The sequence below is a fragment of the Dromaius novaehollandiae genome, chromosome 5, assembly GCF_036370855.1.
Source record: "Dromaius novaehollandiae isolate bDroNov1 chromosome 5, bDroNov1.hap1, whole genome shotgun sequence".
Lineage (NCBI taxonomy): Eukaryota > Metazoa > Chordata > Aves > Casuariiformes > Dromaiidae > Dromaius > Dromaius novaehollandiae.
In genome coordinates this window covers 2,461,883-2,480,597 of record NC_088102.1, presented here as the reverse complement: position 1 = coordinate 2,480,597, position 18,715 = coordinate 2,461,883, and the positions used below count along the sequence as shown (strand labels likewise).

Sequence of the window (18,715 nt, the reverse complement as noted above, 5' to 3'; positions counted from 1 at the left end):
CAAACTACTGGAGAGAAATAGAGATATAACGCGCTGAGAAAAAGGATGGTGGAGAAAGGGCTGCCGGAGCAGAGGACGTGGCACTGGGCAATGCTGAAGGGGGACCTGTCCAAATGAAGATGAGGATGTGCCGCTGGGGAGCCTTCAGCAGGCTGGGGAAAAGCTGCAGAGGGTGAAGCCGTGTTTGGACCACATCGCGGCTGCCGGCATTTCACGGGTCGCCCTGCGGGTCTGGCTAAATGGTAGCAACTTTCTTGTGATATCAGAATATCTTGTTGTGGATCCTCTTTTAAAGATCACATCTTTTTTTTTATCATTATTTTAACAGGTTAATGCGTTTAACATGGTATGCGGAGCCAGCCAGCTTTAATGCAGAACTTAGAAAATAAGATGTGTCTAGAGTATGGGAAGTTTTAACTTGGAAACACCCCTCCTGAAAGCTTTTAAAGTGCTCTCACGGGTGCTGTGCTACGGGCTATTTTTCCTTTGGTGCCAGGAGCAGTCCTTGGGCTCTTGGAGCCTCCAGCAAGCAGTACAACCGGAAAAATGTATTTTAGGGATGAAACTACTCAATTCAAGAAGTGAATTGAGACTCTATAAGAATAGCTGCATTTGTATGGAAGCTATCTATATGGCTTTCATTGAGACAATTTTGGAGCTCTTCCCCCTACTTTTCTGTCTTTCTAAAGCTACAAACTGCCCGTATGAGACACGGTTGGTTGGCCGAAGTGTCTTCATCGAGCGTGTCCTGGTTGCGTGCCCGGGTGTGAAGGCTGCTTCCTTCTGGGAGAGTCGGGAAGGGGCTGGAATTATTTAGAGCACTTTGCTTAAGCCCAGGCGTTTCCCATGTTGTCTTTCGAGGATTCATTCTGGACTTAACGATATTTTTTAACAAGCACAGAGTCTTGTCCGAGTTGCTAGCTGACACAGCGTGTGGGCAGTGGCTCCCTGCCGCTGGGTTTTAATCGGCTTTGAGGGTTTTGAGCCGCGGTGTCTGTCAAGCCACGCTGCGGCAGAGCGCTCTGCACCGCTGTGCTCCTCTTCACTTGAGCAGCATCGTGTAACTGCGTGAAGAAATGAGGAGCTAACTCCATGACCGGGAGCTCCCTTGGGAGTCGGCGCGCGAGTTGTTGTTGCTGCTCGTTTTCTCCGGCAGTGCGTGGAGGACTCGGACAGGTCTAGCTCCGTCAACCGGGAGAGAAAACAGCTCTAAAATATGCACTTAGCTGCCACCTCCTTCAAAGAGTTGTTAAGGCTTCGGTCTTGGTCTTCTCTTCGTGGAAATTCATGGCTGCTTTGCTTAGAAAAGAATATATTTAGTTGAGGAGAGATTAAAAAAAAGCAAAGGGACCCAGTCTCATTCACCCTTCTTGTAAGACCCAATTAGACTATTTTGGCAAGATAAAGGGGGCTTGAAGTGGTTGGTCACTTCCCCGAGAAGAAAAAGGTCCTTGAGTACCGTGGAGTCGGTCTAAGGCCAGTCCTGCTGCCAGCCTTTGGCAGAAGGAGCGACTCAGAGGTTGGCTGAGAAATACTGCACTGGGTGAAATAGCTGCTTCTCTTGAGCCACCAGAGCCAAAGTAAGCAAAGATTAAACCATTTCTTTCACTACCATAAGTTCTCCCCTGTGTTCTCCAAATTTAGGGAGCATATAGGAGGTGAGCAGCTGTCCTTGTGTATCTGGGCATGTGTAAGCATGTCTGCTACCCTAGAGTCGCGTGCTGAAGAAGTGAAACAAAGAATTGAGACCATCCATTTTTCCCCCATTTTTCATGAGCTTTTTCCAGGCTGGTGATGAGAGGAGAAAGCATTCATGAGCCAAGAGCAGCAAATCATTCCAGTACTGTAGGAGCATCAGGAACAGTGTTCCCACTGATGAAAGGGAAACAGGATTAAAGATTGGACCAGAATAGTAAAAAAGAGGTACAAGGAGAGGAGATGCTCATTTAGGATTGCCGCGGTCTTGTATGACGCAGTAAGTTGGAACTCGGGGATAGAGTCAGAGAAGGGCAAATTCAAGAGTAATAATCACTTGTCAGCAAAGAGGTGGGACAACACATTTCATGTCTAAAGCTAGAGATTTGAGCAAAGAGGAAATGAAGTTATTTCATCTCAGCAACCCTTACCTAGTCATGGAGGGGGTTTAAAGGTGGCAGAGATTAAAAATAAATAAATCACATGATTAAAAATTTTGAGATTTTGACTTTCTTCCAGTTAAATGGTAATCAAGAGATAGAGGTTGGGAAAATGGTCTCATTTTATTGTTTTGAAAAGTGTTCAAAAAAACCAAACCTCTAGTCCCATGTTAGCATGAAATGACATAGGTTTCCCTCTTTATTCTCAAGCCAGGCAAATTAAGAATCACAGAACTGGGTTTAATTTAAGTGAATTGCTATAGAAAAGGGGTGATGACATAAACCAACCATCTCCCCTTCATCTAGATTCAAAGCAGAGGAGTTTTTTGTCTGGGGAGACTACTTCTTGTTAAGAAGCCTCCAGAGGCCCTTTCCATTTTATTTTTTCCTGAGAACTTCTCTACAGCTTCTTCTGCAGGACCATGTCCCTGCGGTAGGCCACTTTAATTTTCTTAATATTCCTGGAATAGTGCTACCAGAATCCACCTGATCTATGAAGGTGAATCACCAGAAGAGTTTTATAGGTTTCTAACAGATCCTAGCATCTTGTCACATACCCTCTCCGTGGAGTTAAAATAAAGACATCATATTTCAACTCCAGGATGATTTCATAGGTAGGAAAGCATGACACACAAGAAAGTTCTTCATCATTTTCAACAGTGGTTAAAGAAACGTCGAGACAAACAGGGACTGCCAACACTGGAGAAGTTCTCTGAGAAAAACGCTGAGCGTGGTTTCATGACGTAGCAGGGAAGCCAAGAAAGTCAAAGTGGGAGAGAATGTACAGTAGGTATGCATCAAACATACTATTAAATTGCATTCACAGCCATTCAAAAATGAGCACTCATATCCGCAGTAATTAATTTTCAGGGAGAAAAAAGTGAAAGAATTGGAAAGGCTAATTCAAACGTACTTTGGAATATTTCTAATATTGTTGTTTTCATGAAAAATTTTAAGCATTCTTCAACAGCGATAAGAGTAATAAGCCACCCTAGAGACTTCTCCACAGCATGGGGGTCCTTTTGGAAGTCTGCACAAGGCATTGTTTTTCTCCTGTTACATCCGCACTTGTGAAACAGCAGAAATAGATGGTTTGGCAAAAAAAAAACCTGAGTACAGCATGCACAGTCACATGTCTGATTGATTTTATCAGGTGCAATACCTTGAAGTAGGGAAACTGGTTCTGTTCTACAATTTTCAGGTTGTAATATTGATACCTGTTATGGTTATTCCTCATGAGACAGAGGCTTGAATTTCAAACTAGCCAGCCAAGGGCTGTCATTGTAGATCCGTAACAGTTTTTCTTAATTGTGTTTTAAAAATGGTTGCATATACCAGTCTTCAGATACATTCGGCAAATGCTTATACATATTTCCAAAAAAAAAGCATTAAACCGACAACATCTTCTGCTTGTTGTAGGAGCACTATTGCTTTATTAATCATTCAGAAGTCAAGAAATTCTATTTAAAAAACCTAATTTAAATTAACTATTTAGTCTGATTTATTAAGGAAGCAAGACACACGTGACCCTCCTGCCTGCATCTGCCCACCTCTCTTGGAGTCACCCGCAGTAATTCCTGAGCCCAGTTGTTCGCTTTGGTGAAACCTGGCAGGGAAGGAGCAATGGCAAAGTAGTCGTTCCCTGAGGGACGAGGGCAGCGTGGGGAGGAGGAGGAGATGGTCACGGCCTCGTGCTCCGAGCCGTGGCGGCAGCAGAGCCTGCTGCTTTCCTTGCACGCTTCACATCAAGAGCATGTGCTCTCATCCAACGCTACCAAACCAAGTCCCATGTTGTAACGTCAGCCTGCACATAGTATCACACTTAATTTTCATTTATTCTGTCTCAGCAGAAAAATCTGCAATATGAATTGATTGCTGCTGACAAATACAGTGTATCAGTCAAACCTCAAGAAAGATGCAGGGGAAAATGGAGTGAATTGAAGAGCAATTTAGTGAGAGAAATGACTAAAGCTAGAGGAATTTATTTCAGTAAACAAGTTATTTGCTTCTGACTTTATTTAAACACTTGTGGTATGGTTGAGACTTCCCTGCCTGCTCTTTCATCCTCTTGCTATCTAGTTTTCCGATGGATGCAAACAACAAGGCCTTCTGAATTTCAATGTTGGGCAGATCCAGGTTTAAAATGAGAAATATAACTGCCTAAAAATATTTTTCATTACCCTGCTTTTTTTAATAAAAATTCCTGCAATGTAAGAATAATTGAAAAAAGGTCTGTAAATGACTGCAATGGTTTTGTTGCCAGCATTGGTTTCATAGGATGTCATACTGTTGTTCAGAAATATTAGAGGATTTGCAAAAATAAAAAACCAATAGCAAAATAAGGCAATAAAACATCAAAAATTGAAGATGTGCATAAAAATCATGGCACTAAGTTACAGCATATATTCTTAGGTAAAAGCATGACAAGTAAGAGTTGTGTGTCTAGCATGCAGGACACTTTTCAACATAATAAAACACAGCATAAATAACTGCAGCTATAACTTAAATTTTAGAAAAGCCTGTGAGTGTTACAGAAACTCTGGTGAAAGCATCCTCTCCAGTGAAGATGGCTATCTTCACTTGCAAAGATAACTGTCTGGGCTTGCTTCAGAGCAGAACTGACTCCCAAGAAACATAATTAAATGGCATATTATATTGCAGTTGCACCATGTTTCATTGCACAGTACTTCGCTGTGAAAAAAGTCCAGTTAGCAGTTCTTTTACTGACCCAGGATTGAGTATTTTCTGGTTTTGGTAACAAATGGAAGTGCCGTTGTGTCACGAGGAAAGCTGTCGCTTCCCTCAGCATCTCTTCTCTGAACTGCTGTTAGGGATTCTGGCAACCTGTTAAAAAAAACAACTAAGAAAGAATTTGTTGTAAAAAATGTTTTGCTTAAAAAAAAAAGAACTAGTGCTATTAAAACTGTTTCAGTGATGCAGTGATATACTGTCTCTATGCATCCAGCCGAGGCCAGGAAGGCTGCCTTTGTATTTAACCAGAGAAAATGTGTAAATTTTAATCGTGGTTTGGAGAAGGGTGATTACCCTTTTTAAAAATTCAGGTTGGCAATTCCTTAAACAGATTTCCTCAAGCTGCTAAGTGAGGGAAGGGTGCAACTATCTTAAAACTTATTAGCCAATATAGACTAAATAAGCACTTTCCTCAAACGATGAATTGCTGGGATGAGAGTGGTTTGTCCCTGAAGACAACGGTTCCATCCAGGCTCTTGCTGTTAGAGAATGCCTTATCCTCTGAAACATGCATATATTTTAATTGAATACAAGCCATATTGCCACTCAATAGGCAAATCAGTACTGCACTGTAACGCATCTGTGTCTTTGAGCTGATTTACAGCAACACATTTACATTTTGAGAACTTCATTAAAAATCTAGTGGCTATTTCCTTTCCCCTTGTGTGCCGTTAATTGTCTTAAGTATTTAAGAAATGGTTAGTTGAAGCATTCATATCTGACAGTTGAGGTGTGATTTTGGGGCAGAAATTCATTCTTACTTAAAAGCATCCACAAAATCAGCACGTTAACTTCTGATGGAAACGCACGTTGGCATCGTGCACTTGTCGTCTTGCATTATTGCTCCCTGACATATTTATGCAGAGACTCGTGAAGGTTGCTTGAAATGCAGCCGTGTTTTTCCAGTTCATTTACCGAGACAACGTAGCAGCTTTCCATTATTGACGAAGGATCGCGGCTCCGGTGTGCTGTGCTTTAAAAGGCTTGGCGTAGTCCTCTTTATTGCAGCTACATTCATTAATTTGTCATTCTCTAATTAGTTTGTATGAAAAAAAAATGGTTGTTCGTAAATAGCTTTTAGAAACCACAGGGAAAGGAATTAGTTCGCTAGTGACAGGGATGCACTGTGCGTCACTCTAGATTTATCCAGAGAAAGTTGCAGCCTTCTGGGATGCGCACTGAAGTCATCGTCACTGAAATACGGCAAGGGTCTTGGGGTCGCTTCTTAATGACGGAAAAACCGCTGTTGTTTTGAGCATCAAAGGTTTAATTTAGGCAGAGGAGCTAAATCTTCGTGTCACATTGATAATAGTGTCTCTCGTTGCTCCAACAAAACCGATGGTCTATCCCTTGCAGAGGAAGCTGCTGCTCCATGTGCAAAAGCACATGCTGGCTGGTGCCAGTGGCCAGGCAGCCAGGCTGCCCTTAACATGGCTTTAAAAATTGAAAACCTGTTTTGTCGATGTGTAACAGAGGGAAAGAGCAGAAAACCTGTGCTATTTGGGTTAAGAACAGTGCAGGTTTTGTTTAATCCCTGAGACATAAGCGAATGAATTTGGGAAGCAGCCAGTTCTAAAGTCTTAAACTGGATTCACTTGGTTTATATCACATTTTAGCCTTACTTTAAAGAGTAAGAAGAAAATGTTTAGTTGGATGCAGTGTCATCACGTTCAAGGTTGTGACTGATCTGAGTCCATGCATCTGAGAAGTCCGTGTTGTGAGCTTTACTAAGAGCGAAATAACACAGCTATTTTTAGTCTACGGGTGTTTCCACTCCTTCGATTAGACTGTGAAATTGTCCCTGCACTTGAAGGGCTCATGGTGATACAGCCTTTAAATAAGAGAGACACGGTGAGATTTACTGATGACTCCACCAGGCGAGATCCCTTCACCCAAGTCGTGGGGCAGAGCGGCGTCCATTTAGCACTGAAGTACACGGAGTGAAAAAGAGCCCGAATTTGCTCTGCTTAGGCAGGAAGAAATTACTTCTGAATCTGGTGAGGGCAACAGGGCAATTCTTCATGCAGTTTTAAACCCTTCCTCGTTGAGGCGAGTGCTCAGAGCTTTGAGCGCATCTTTCTCTTGAAAGACAGCACCTCCCACGCTACGTTTGCTTAAATACACTTTTTTGCAAGGTTGTTTGGCCCCCGGGGAAGAGGGCTATGAGCAGGGCCTGCCGTGACAGCGTGCGCAGTCTGCAGTTTCCAGGAATCTTTCCCGTGCAGCTCTGATCCCGAGTCTGTTTTTCTCACGGTTTTTGGGAGAAGGACGGCCCGTAACCATTCGGCAGTGTGGGTTACCTGGTCTCCTCTTTGCATATACAAGACGGCTTGGTTCCTTTCCCTGGCTGCCTCCTTCCCCACCCGCGTGGTGCTGGGTTCAGTTTCCCAGCTCGTGTCCCACACCGGAGTCAGATGGTGACGCTGTGATTCTTGTCACTCCTGGTAGAGAAGACACCTCAAACCGTGTTTTTTTTCTGCGTTCGTGTGCGAAGAGCCCTGGCCCTTGGCTCCTGGGTGCTGTGAAGTGTAGACGTTTCTTGCTAAGGCTAACGCCTCCACCGCTACCCCTGCTGCTTTTTTAGTAATTATTTTCCCCGGAACAGATGGTGCTTCAGCCACGGCCCCTCCTGCAAGGTGCAGAGCCAGAGCCCTGGCAGAAGCGAAGTGAAGCCAGATTTCACCTCTGTCAAAGCAAAGCAGAACGCGCTCTGACGGGTATCAGCCGTGCACCTTCTGGCTGTGGCTGCTAGCAAATGGGTTTGCATGTGCCAAGCAAATGCATAATAGCATAAGAAGTCACTGAAAATCCTTTAGCACTCCTCTGATGAGGGAAGTGGTTCACACGTAACTTTACAGGCAGCATGTTAGATCAGGTGCAGTGTAAATTCTCAAATTCGAAAAGTCAGTGAGGCTCTAAAGGCGCCTATAGACTGGTGCAGAGAGTGCAAGAGCCACCTTACGTGTGCACACTGGCCTGAGGGGCTGGGACTGTTCCCCCGAGACACGGCAGGGCTGAATTTCAAGCCAGACATTGGTGCAGTAAAACCCAAGATGGTTAGGACTTCTCAAATGGTGATAACGCTGAAGATAGTCACTGTGCTTTCGGGAGATCAGGGCTGCACATTACAGCCTTGGATTCATTTTTATCACTAAGTAAGTTGCAAAGGAAGAAAGATTATTCTTTTCTAAATGGTTTTTATGCTGGTCTTGTTAGTAGCTCAAATTGGAGAAGAATCTCCAGAGCAAGTAAAGTGTCCACATTTTTGTCCAACCTGTGGATAACTTTTCAAAGAGTTCCAAAATGATAAAGGAAACAGTAGCTCAGAGAAATAGCTGGTATTCAACTTTGCTGTGGTGATCCGAAAACATGAACTATACTGTTCAAGTGAGCTTTAACGCTGCATGTGAGCTGGAACAGATGTTTTTGCAGAAGGTCGCAGAGAAGACGGTGTCGCTGGGGGTGTGGTGAGAGAGTTTGCTGGGTGCCAATGGAGAATGTGGTCAGCATCAGGTGTGGCCTCCCACACCTACATCCCTTTTGGCACCCTGAGCAGAGTTAGCAGATGGGTACAACACTGCATTTATCTGTCATTTATGACAGAATAAGAGATGCTTTTTTGGTTTAAATCGTGGAGTGGGGATGCATTCAAAATAATCAACAATAAAATTGAAATGTGTGACATGGGCAGAACAGCTATTGTATATTGTGATATAACTCAGGTGACTATAAATCCTCCTGCATGTAGCATTGATGGAAAAAGCAGTGTAGAGAGTATGGAAAGTTTCCATTTCTCAGGGTTGTGATTCCACACGGCCTGTTGTTACTGTCTTGCTCAGTGCTCACGTTGACAGAGGAGTGCAGCCTTGTCCGTCTTTCCTCGTGGTCACTGAGTAGATGTGGTCACCTCCTACTTGCATCTGAAGGTGCTGAGGTCTGCCAAGATGTCTGCACGTAAGAAATGTTTTTCAATATCATTAATAGCTCTCTGAAGAATATTCCAGCGTTAATATGTTTCAGCTTTGGACTTGGCTTCAGCATTTTTGACTCAGATTGTTCCAAATTTTTGTATTTCAAAGCATCCTTGTACTTGTCCCCTGATGAGTCTTTGAAGGTGGCCAACACTCCAGTCGCTGGTTTCATTAAATGCTCAGTCATAAAGCGGAGTTTGGTCACAGGAGGGAGTCTGAAGCTCATGCAATAAATTAGCAAGCTCATACAGCACATCACACGTCAGGATAAGAATGTAAGTGAATTCAGGGGGTTGTGCTAAAAGGCCATAAAGCCCTTTATGCTGAGTTTCCTTGACATTTCTTAATATGTTTTCAAAGTGCATCCAGGTGGTCCCAAATGTCACTCAGTTTCTAGACTCCTGAAAGTATCATCCGCCCGGAGCAGACCCACAGCTCCCATGGAGAGTTTTGGACCCTGCCTTAGAGCTTCATATATCCAAATATCAAATATCTTTGTGCTTTTCTGTAATGGCTCTGAAGTAGCTGGTGGCAGTGGCCTCGTCTGCAATCCACATGCAGGTCTGTGGTCGGTGGAGCTCCAGGGAACACTAGACTATTTCAGGTGCGGTCTGGCCATCCCGCGGAGGTCTTTCCCTTACAAAATTTGACTAAGGACAAGTGCAGGTAAAGTTTTCTGTGAAGGTTACGTATTCACTGGTTGCAAAATGGAGCACGTAACGTTCTGCCCATGCCATAGCGCAGCTGTAATATGCATATATACATACACACATGTTCAGCAATGGATCAAGTTTGCTAGAAAGAAAAAAGGGACTAGACACAAATTTTATTGCCTTTCTGATTAAAGGAAGTCATACCTGTTTTAAACACATAGTTCCCTCTTTGTCTCCACATATATGGTTGTTAAAAGTACAGAAACAGGAATACAGACCTTCCAGCCATGAAATACCCTAAATTATGGTGTACCAAAAAAGTGGATGGAAATGCAGCAACTCAGAGTTTAAAAGATAATTTTAATCATTCATTTGTATTAAAAAAACACTAAAAGAAAGAAGAGACAGTGTATTTCATCCTGCAATTAACAAGTTTTGAGCATATACCTGCACTGTATTTTGATTTTACTCTGACAGAAATGACGTCTACCCTTTCCTGGGTTAGAATTTCCTGCCTTGCTTTTGAAACTTTAGATATAATATATGTTTAAAGAGGATTTAATTGTTAGATCATCTAGTTTTCAGCTTTTACATGCTAGCTTTTCTTAAATTGCTCCCATTTCTTTTTTTTTTTCTAAATATTTGGCAGGAAATTTGGATTGTGGACAGATGTTTCTGGCATTTGAACCACTCATCCATTAGCTTATAACCCATGAAACCTGCTTTTATAACAGTCTGCATCTTTGGACTCCAAGCTCATAATTACTAAAGACTCCGGGACTTTTAGTTTTTTTCAGAAAAAAAAGACAATAATTTCTGATGCTTTTCTGCATACCAAATAAAACCAATTACACAAAGTTGCAAGCACAAAATAAATGAAATGAATGGTGGGAGCAAATACAGAGAGTGAATGATTGTTAATAAAAGGCTTTAGGAAGAAAGTCCATTACATGCCTACAGTCGTTCCTGGGAATTAGGCATTAGCTAATCGCAAGAGATTGTGCCCACTGTTTTGCTTTAGATGCTTTCTAAAATGGCATAAACTGGCACATCTCTTGTCTGCAAGCAGTGCTGCGGTTAGCGGAAGGCAGAGGCCACATGCAGCTCTGTCCCTCCGCTCTGCCACCGCCGAGGCCCCGCTGAGCAGGGCTGGGTGGTGACGGTGGTGGCACCGATGATGTCCCCAGCCGCTCCCGATGCTGCACTAGTTCAAGCAGGAGCAGATCCAGCGACGATGCCCGTGCACCGAACGGCCGAGAGCTGAGGAAATGAGGCAAAATCCGTTAAGAGGAGTGTTCCCTCAAGGGCAGATAAGAAGTATTTGGCCATGAACTAACCAATGCTAGCTAAAAAAAAAATCCATTTTTTAAAGGAAAATACATTGGCATTGTTGTAAATTTGCAATAAATGACTTTAAATAATGCCACTGATTTTTATAGGGCTATACAATAGTTTAATTTCCACTGCATCCATCTGTCATTAATTAAAGAGATGCTTGTCTGACTTTTTGAGTCGATGGAGATATTTGCGGTTGAAATCAATAGGCCAAGTACAATGGACAAAGGATGTGTTTATTTTTTTATAAACATAACTGTGCATATAGGCAATCAATATTTAATCATCCCTTAGGATTAATTTCTCAAGAAATCTATATGTTCAAGCCTTTTAGAGAATATAGCATTGGCTGATTTCTCAGCAGCAGGCAGGGAGTGAATACCCTTTTATTGGCAGGAATGAGAAGGTAGTTTCAGCCTGTTGCCATGAAATGTTACCCCACTTTTACAGTGCCCTTTCGCTGAGGTCTGGGAAATGCATTTTGCTTTTCTCTTAGCTTTAGGAAAGACAGATTTCTAAATATTCAAAGGTAAGTAGGAAAAAAAGAATAGTCCCTGTGAAGCCTATTGTGCTCTGGATTGACTAAACTTAGATATGATGTATTAAATTAATTATAGGTTAGACACATGATCAGGATAATAAGTGCTCTTGGAGCTAATATGTTGTTTTCCTCAGTGCTTTACCAGTATTCACTAACTATTAGGAAACTCTTCTTTCAGCCTGGTCAAAGCAAATTTCCGAAAGTGTGTTTTGCCCTTATCCGTGTAAGGAAAATTGTTTTGGTTGTAAGAATCTTTCTCCTTCAAAAACTCTTTTTCAAGCAAACCCAGACTCTTCGCAGGTTTGAAGCTCTGGGCACACAAGCAGACATGCAGTCAGGTATTTTACAGTCATGTTTGCTTATGTATTCTCTCTTTGAAGAGTAAATCTTGACTTTTCAATATAAAAAGGCGCAGCCTGAGCATTAGGGATGGGATGGACACCCAAGCTCCAGCAGCTGCGTACACCCATTAGCATTGCTTTGGCAGTCTGGAGGGAGCAGGTGATGTGGAGTGGGCTCCTCCTCATGCTAGGGAGTGTCTCTACCAAGGGACAACTGGGGATTGCTGTTAGGTTGGACCACCTTCAGCTGCCGTGAAGATGCTTGGGGAGCAATGGGGAGGTGGGAGCTGAGCAGGTGCCACCACCATCTCAGTGCTTTCATGGAGAGCGTTGGGGCTCCACGGGCTGGAGGTGCGTCCAAGGTAGGACCTGGGCTGCAAGTTTCTCCCACGGTTCCCTGCGAGGAGCTTGAACACCCTTGTGCAACGCAGGAATCTCCGTGCTGTTTTTCAGAGGGGCCTGGGCATGTTAGCGTGGGTGGCAGGGACTTCAGCCACGTGCAGACCTTCAGCAGTGTTAGGCTAGAAGTTCCTCGTGTCTCCAGCCAGCTGCATTGCTCTCCAAATCTGTATACATGTGACTTTTGTTTTTCCCTTTTGCCACGTCTTGGATGAAAAGGACCTGGTGGTTCATACAGTTGGAAGCTGGTGTGTCCCATGGGTGAGCTCCCGCGTGGGGCTCCCAGTGAGCCGTGGGACGCCGGTGCAGGCCGTGATGCCACCTTTCAGCATGGGGCAGCGATGCCGTGTGATGGGCCATCGTGTGAGCCCCTCGCAGGGACTTCTGCACGGCTGTTTCGGGAGGCCACCTCCCATGCCCAAGTGCACCGGTGCAAGTGTGACCGTGCCGGGGCTCATCAGCCGGACGGATGCTTTGTGTCGAACCAAGTCACCTTTCCAGATACCTTTCTTTTTTTTTTTTCTGGTTTCTGTGGTAGAACTGAGGATTAAAATGGGGCTTTTGCTGATGGCCATGCAAAAGGCCGTGCATTGCTTCCTATGGGGAAATGCCAGTATCCAGGGCTGCCTTGTGATGCATAATGCTGAAATGGAAAATCCAACCGTTTTGCTTTGAGCTCCAATAATGAGCTGCTTTACCTTCTTTTGTTTGCACGGTGGTAGGAAAGGGTGATAACCCAAAGGAGCAAGCGGATTTGGTACAAATTCCTGACTAGTTTTGGTAGCTGGAAACTGGAAGGTGGAAGCATTAATTATTAAAAATATTTGCTTTGTTTTCTCTTAATTTGCTTAATTTTCTCTTCTCCCCTTGTCCAACTGGTAGGTATAATAAGAGATATCTTTTTACTGTAAAGCAGTATAAGGATTCAGAAATACTTCTAAGCAGTGGCTCTTTAATGTCAAATAACTTAGAAAGTCAGTTGTAGTTCACACAGCTGGTAACACAGTGTTGTTATTACAGTAATCATGCAGGTAATGGGCAAACAGCATGTTTAAATAGATCCCTAGCAGCCTAAAAATCCACCAAGATGTCTGTTGCAGAAAACAACTTGATCTTTTAATGTTGAAAATTAAGTAATGTTCTCCAGATTTCTCTGTTTCTCTAATTCTTAAAATTAGTAAAAGGGACAGGCACAATTTGGGAACATGAAGTTGTGTTTAGTAGTATATAGTTCACGTCTGAGGCGTAGCCAGTAGTTTTTCTCTTCCTTGGAGACTGCTTGTTAGAGTTGTGTCTGTTCTGCCTTGATAATTTCATTGAAAAAAATAGAATTAAAAATTTAGAAATCCATTGCAAAGAAGAAACAGCAATAATTAGAGTAGGAATAAAATCAGGGATTTCTCCTCTTGAACCATCAGTAGCCTTCGTCAGGCCTGTGGAGCAGTTTTTGGTCCAAGGCACTGTCATCGCTCCATTTTTTCAGGAGCTACTCATGCAAAATAAAAAAAAGAAATAGACCTTAGGTGTCTGTTTGGGTTTTTTTTGGCCTTAAGAGATGCATATAAATTTGTTCCCTGGTTGTGACTTCTGTTAGTTTTTGCTTATCGCTTTCATTTTAACATCATGTATGTATTTCCAATAAAGCACTTGGTCTGCGTTGTCAGGCATTTGGGAGTCTTTTCCCACTGCGGAGTGTTTCTGTATGTCGGGGGGGAGGAGGGCGAATGAAATTCTATCAATTTTATCAAACTCTCACTTTGATCAAAAAATTATTGCTAACTTTGATCATTTTTGCATTTTCAGATATCATTGAAGGACATTTTAAAATAGTTGTGTTGAGTTTAGAAAAATTAGAAGTTGTGTTTAAGAAATATAGAAATAAAAATGCATGTAAACTTAAAATATTAGATACTTTTATTTGCCTGTCTTTATAATTTGATAAATTTAGCAACATTCACTTTTTTTTTTTCCTGTTTCCAAAAACAGCTGGCATATGCTCTGGCCAAAGGCGTGTTTGCGATTACCGAGATAGAGCAGGAGCTTTTATCCAAAAGCAGCTTCCCAGTTACCCTGAGCTAGACGTGGAGAGCATGCGCCCATGAGACTCCAGCAATAAGATGCATATGAGCCTATTCCCCGTGCACCGCTTTAAAAATATAGTCTGAATCTGGTCATAATTATCCTTAGTAACTTCTTGCTTTGCTCTCAAGGACAACGCAGCCTACTCGAGACGGGGTTTATTCATTGCTGTGGAAGTTTCTCTGACAGATTGTGAAGGTGCAGGGTGTGTTATGCATTATTCAAAGTATATTAAAGGTCCCGGTGCCCTCGGCGTTTGTTCCCACAGTGTTTTTCCACGCTAAATGCTCTGTGCATCTCCGTTATGAGCACTTGATGCTGCTGAGAACTCAATGGCTGTTTCGCCTCGTGCGTCGCAGCAGAAGATGTTTATCCTTGGACCTTCACATGCTCTTCCATACGCAGCATTTTCCGTACGCAGCATCAGATACCTGTGGCATGTTCTTACTCATTGGTATGTAAAGAACAGGCAAGGAGAAAAGACTGAATTTTTGTTAAACTGTCCCTTGGGTTTTGTTGTCCGTTTTGTTGGCTCTCGGTACCTGTGGAACAAGAGCTATCAAAGAGCTGGTACCTAACAGTATCGCTCAAATTAAATTTTTCATGAGCTCCGCTTGGCTGATCATTGAAAGATGCACTATAAATACACTTTTTTTCAGTATCTTCTTTATCTTTTGGAGCTCTGTGTAGTGCAGCATCCTTGGGAAACATTGACAGAGGAAGGCTCCACAGTTCCCAGCTGTGTACAGACGAAGTTGGGGAGGATGTTTTTATTAATATTGTGCCTTATAGCCTGGGTCATTTTAATGCTCAAAAGAGAGAAAAGGTCATGCTGCTTGGGTAGACATTTGGGAAAATGACTGCATGCTGCTGGGCTGCAGCATCACGGGGCTCTTTCTGGTCCCTTTCCCAACGCTATAAATTTCAGCCTTGGAATCTGCTAATATCACTGGAAACGTAGTTGCTTTGGTTTAAATGTTGTAGATGTAGTACTAGTTTTCAGCTCTTTCAATGTACAATGTTATTGTGTCTGCAAATTCAAGTTTTGGGATAAAACGGTTTTCGTTTTTAATAAACATGAAGTTCTGTACTGGTGAACATGGAACAAGTAAGAACTTCAATGCCCTGACAAGTGTAATAAGCTTAGGAGAACATCTCATTTTAACAGCGTTGCACCTATACAGTTCTCTTGGGATAGGTGGTAAATAATTAATGATTTTTTCCTTTGTTTTCAGAAGGTATTGTCTATAATAAGGCAGCATATCTGCGGTAATATTGAAATGGCAAGTCACTCTGCTGCCCGAAATGCATGTGATTTCTAGTTGTCGGTAAACTACCTAAAGCAAAGGTAGAGACAACGTGGTACTCTCTTCTTGTAACACTTCCTTCTTAATTAGGTGTGTTTTTCATTTCTAGGTGAAGCATATAAATAAAAGAAACCTTATAGATTGTGCTGCTGACAACACTGCTCGCTCTATGAAGCAGAAGTCCATGCTTTGGTTTTTTTAATAAAACGGAGTCTTGCTTGCTCGTATTGACTTACTTGTTCTTTAAAATCCATCCATTGCTGAGCTTGCAAGGACAGCTAATAATTGCGTGCGGAGGTCGTTAACAGCTAGCTTATTTCTCCCATGTGCTTTCAGCAGCTCCCCGTGATGCTGTGGATGAGCAGTGAAAGCTGGTGGCCCATGGCGCCGGGGCCCAGGCGTGCCCACGTGCCGGCGTAGCACCATGAGACCTCCCGGCTACTCCGAGCCTTGACCCTTCTTCTTCCTCTTGCTTCCAGGCTGGGCAGCAGCGGTGGTGGGAGCAGGAGATCACAGTCAACGGGAACATCCAGAGGGGAGAGCTCATCACCTACAACCTCACGGAGCTCATCAAGCCCGAGGCCTACGAGGTGCGGCTGACGCCCATCACCCGCTTCGGGGAGGGGGACTCCACCATCCGCGTCATCAAGTACAGCGGTAAGCTCGCAACCTGCGAGGGAGGGGGCTGCGGCCCCTCCACGCTGCCCCGTGCCGGCTCGGCTTCAACGCAAGCCAAAGGGAAAAGAGTCTGAAAAGGAAAAAACCAAAATCATAGCAAAATTTCTATGAAATAGAAGAAAAAAATAGAATAAATTAATCTTTCTATAGGAAACATATTTCCTTTTGAAGAGTTTGCTCTTGTTCTGAATACTTTGAAAGTCAATGAGGTTTCAAAAAAATCTACAAAGCAAATAAGTGGTGTTCTGGAGATCTCCAAGCAGTGTTTTGGTGTTATCAAAGTGCTTTAGCTTTAGTGTTTTTTTTTTTTCTGGGATCAGCATTTTTTTGAGACATTCCTATTTGGATGAGAACGACTTAAAAAAAAACAAAAAAACAAAAAAAAACAGTAACCATTTCTAGGCCCATGCAAATGGAAAAGGGCATTCCTGTATTTTACCCCAAAGGTCATGCTGTGCCACAGATCTGCGCCTTCTAATCTGATAGATAAGGCATATTAGTCCTACAATGTTGAATTCAGTCTCCCCGCATTACCAGGAATCAACTCCTTAAGCTATGAAAATACCTTAAAATACCTTTCTGAGTGCACTTGTGTAATGAATAACTGACTGTTTTATTTCTTGGCTGTAAAAATTACCATGAGTGTGCAAGACCCTTAGAGATCAGGTATCTCTAGGAGAGCCCCAGAGTCATGCAGTTTGCAATGGGAATCTGATATACTGACCAGAAAGTTTTTATAACTGTAAAAGAGAAGCGTGTGCCAGGGGCTAGGAGAAGATGTTTGTAAATGTGGTATCATGAAAGTGTAAGTTTAAATATTATCATGGAGCACCTTGCTAATCCTGCAGGAAAAAAGCAATGTGATACGCAGGTCAAATAACAGCCAGCCATACACCCAGCTGCACCTGTAGGTAGATGCAACAGTGATTAGTGCTATACAGGTATCTATGCAAGCCCGAAGTGGGACGTCATGTACAGCAGACGGCCCAAAGGCAACCTGCAGACCAAGAATTACTCTCAAAAATCATTGTCAGGTAATTTAAAATAATGAATAAATCTGATAAATTTTAAATTTCTTGTGCATAATTTGTAGAATTATTCATGATCAATGATTAGCTCAACCCTACTCAATCCACTTATAAATTATTTCTAGCACTCTGCTAATATCAAGGGAAAAAATTAGATTAAATAGCCTTAAATATCAATTCAAAAGAGCGTAATTGCACATTGCTCGCCTGTCTGACAGTTAATACAATGGTGGTGGGTGATTAGATTTTGCCTTCTGCAAAGTGTTTTCTAAGCACCTCTCTCCCAAAGCTCCCATCAGCAAAATCACAATGCAAAGGAGGACTTGTTTACTCAACATGTGAGTATGGAAAGGAAGAGACTGGTGTCATTTTGCTGGAATTCCTCTTCGACCACGAGTTTTCGTAGGCTCTTCTGGAGACGGTGGTTGCACACTGGCAGCTTTCAGGAGGCTCCCTGAGGTCTCAGCCATGGCTTACAACCTCACCGAATTTGGGTTTTTAATGAAACATTATGTCATTTCCATTTCTAGCCTCTGGCTGGCAGAAAGATCATTCTCAGGCAACGCGGTCGGCGTATTTTGTCTACAGCAATTTCTTCTGCTAGGCTCTGCCGTTGGCACAGATGTGAATAACATCATGTTTCAGGCGTGTTGGTTGGGTACCGATGCCAAAGCCAGCCGCCCAGGAGAAAGGAAGACGTTTGCGTTGTGCCCCAGTTGGAGGGACGCTTTCGGAGCTATGGTCAGTGCTATTCCTCTGGCGTCTACAAACTCACAGTTTTAGAAATTGTGAACCAGATGCTAGTCAATAAGACAAAGCTAAAGCCGGTTTCCTTTACCAAGGGACTCCAGCCTCACTCAGGCTCTGCGTGCTTCAAACACGCGTTTTATCTCAGCGTTCCTCCAACGACAGCAGCGCCAGCAGACTATTACAAGCCTTATTTTAAGGATGTTATGGCTCCCGCTATAAAATAATGATATCACGTATATTAGTATAGTGCAAATTCGATACCTATAATCGGAAATGCTGGAATCTTAGAAATGCAGTTAATGGGCTAGCGGGAGGCACAGAGGCAGGTCTGCCTAGATAGAAGTAATAATTATAAACATTGCCCAGGAAGTAAAAAAAAGATGTGTAAATGCTTCTTAAAAGAACCAAGATAATTTTTTTTACAGTTTTCCCTTCCATTACAATTCTTTTTTAAATTTTGACCTTAAGCAAGGAGGAAAACATTTGAATCTTCGTATTTTCAATAGAATTTTAAGCGTGTGGGTGGGTGTGTGTGTGTGGGTGTGTGTGTGTTCAGTCTTACTCAGCATCCGAGAAGGACGCCCTGGATTCTCGCAGTGTCAGCCTGTGTTTCTCACCCCATCACTTTAAAAGTACATTTTTTGAAACATATAACAATCTAACATCTTACAAAATCACTGAGGTTGGAAGGATCCAACCTCTGCTCTAACACCCTGCTCAAGCAGTCAGCCAGAGCAGGTTGTCCAG

The 18,715-nt window shown here is 42.8% G+C and overlaps 1 protein-coding gene across 2 annotated transcripts in view; it reads left to right on the top strand.

Annotated features, from left to right (window-relative positions):
* Positions 1-18,715, top strand: part of MDGA2 (MAM domain containing glycosylphosphatidylinositol anchor 2) — a 373,737-nt gene that overhangs the window by 330,263 nt on the left and 24,759 nt on the right. For both annotated transcript variants that reach the window (XR_010389253.1, XM_064511798.1), the window contains exon 11: positions 15,992-16,169. Coding sequence is in view for 1 of the 2 variants with exons in the window: in XM_064511798.1 (XP_064367868.1) it covers positions 15,992-16,169 (178 nt within the window). In the remaining variant the exon portion in view is untranslated. The remainder of the gene's footprint in view (positions 1-15,991; positions 16,170-18,715) is intronic.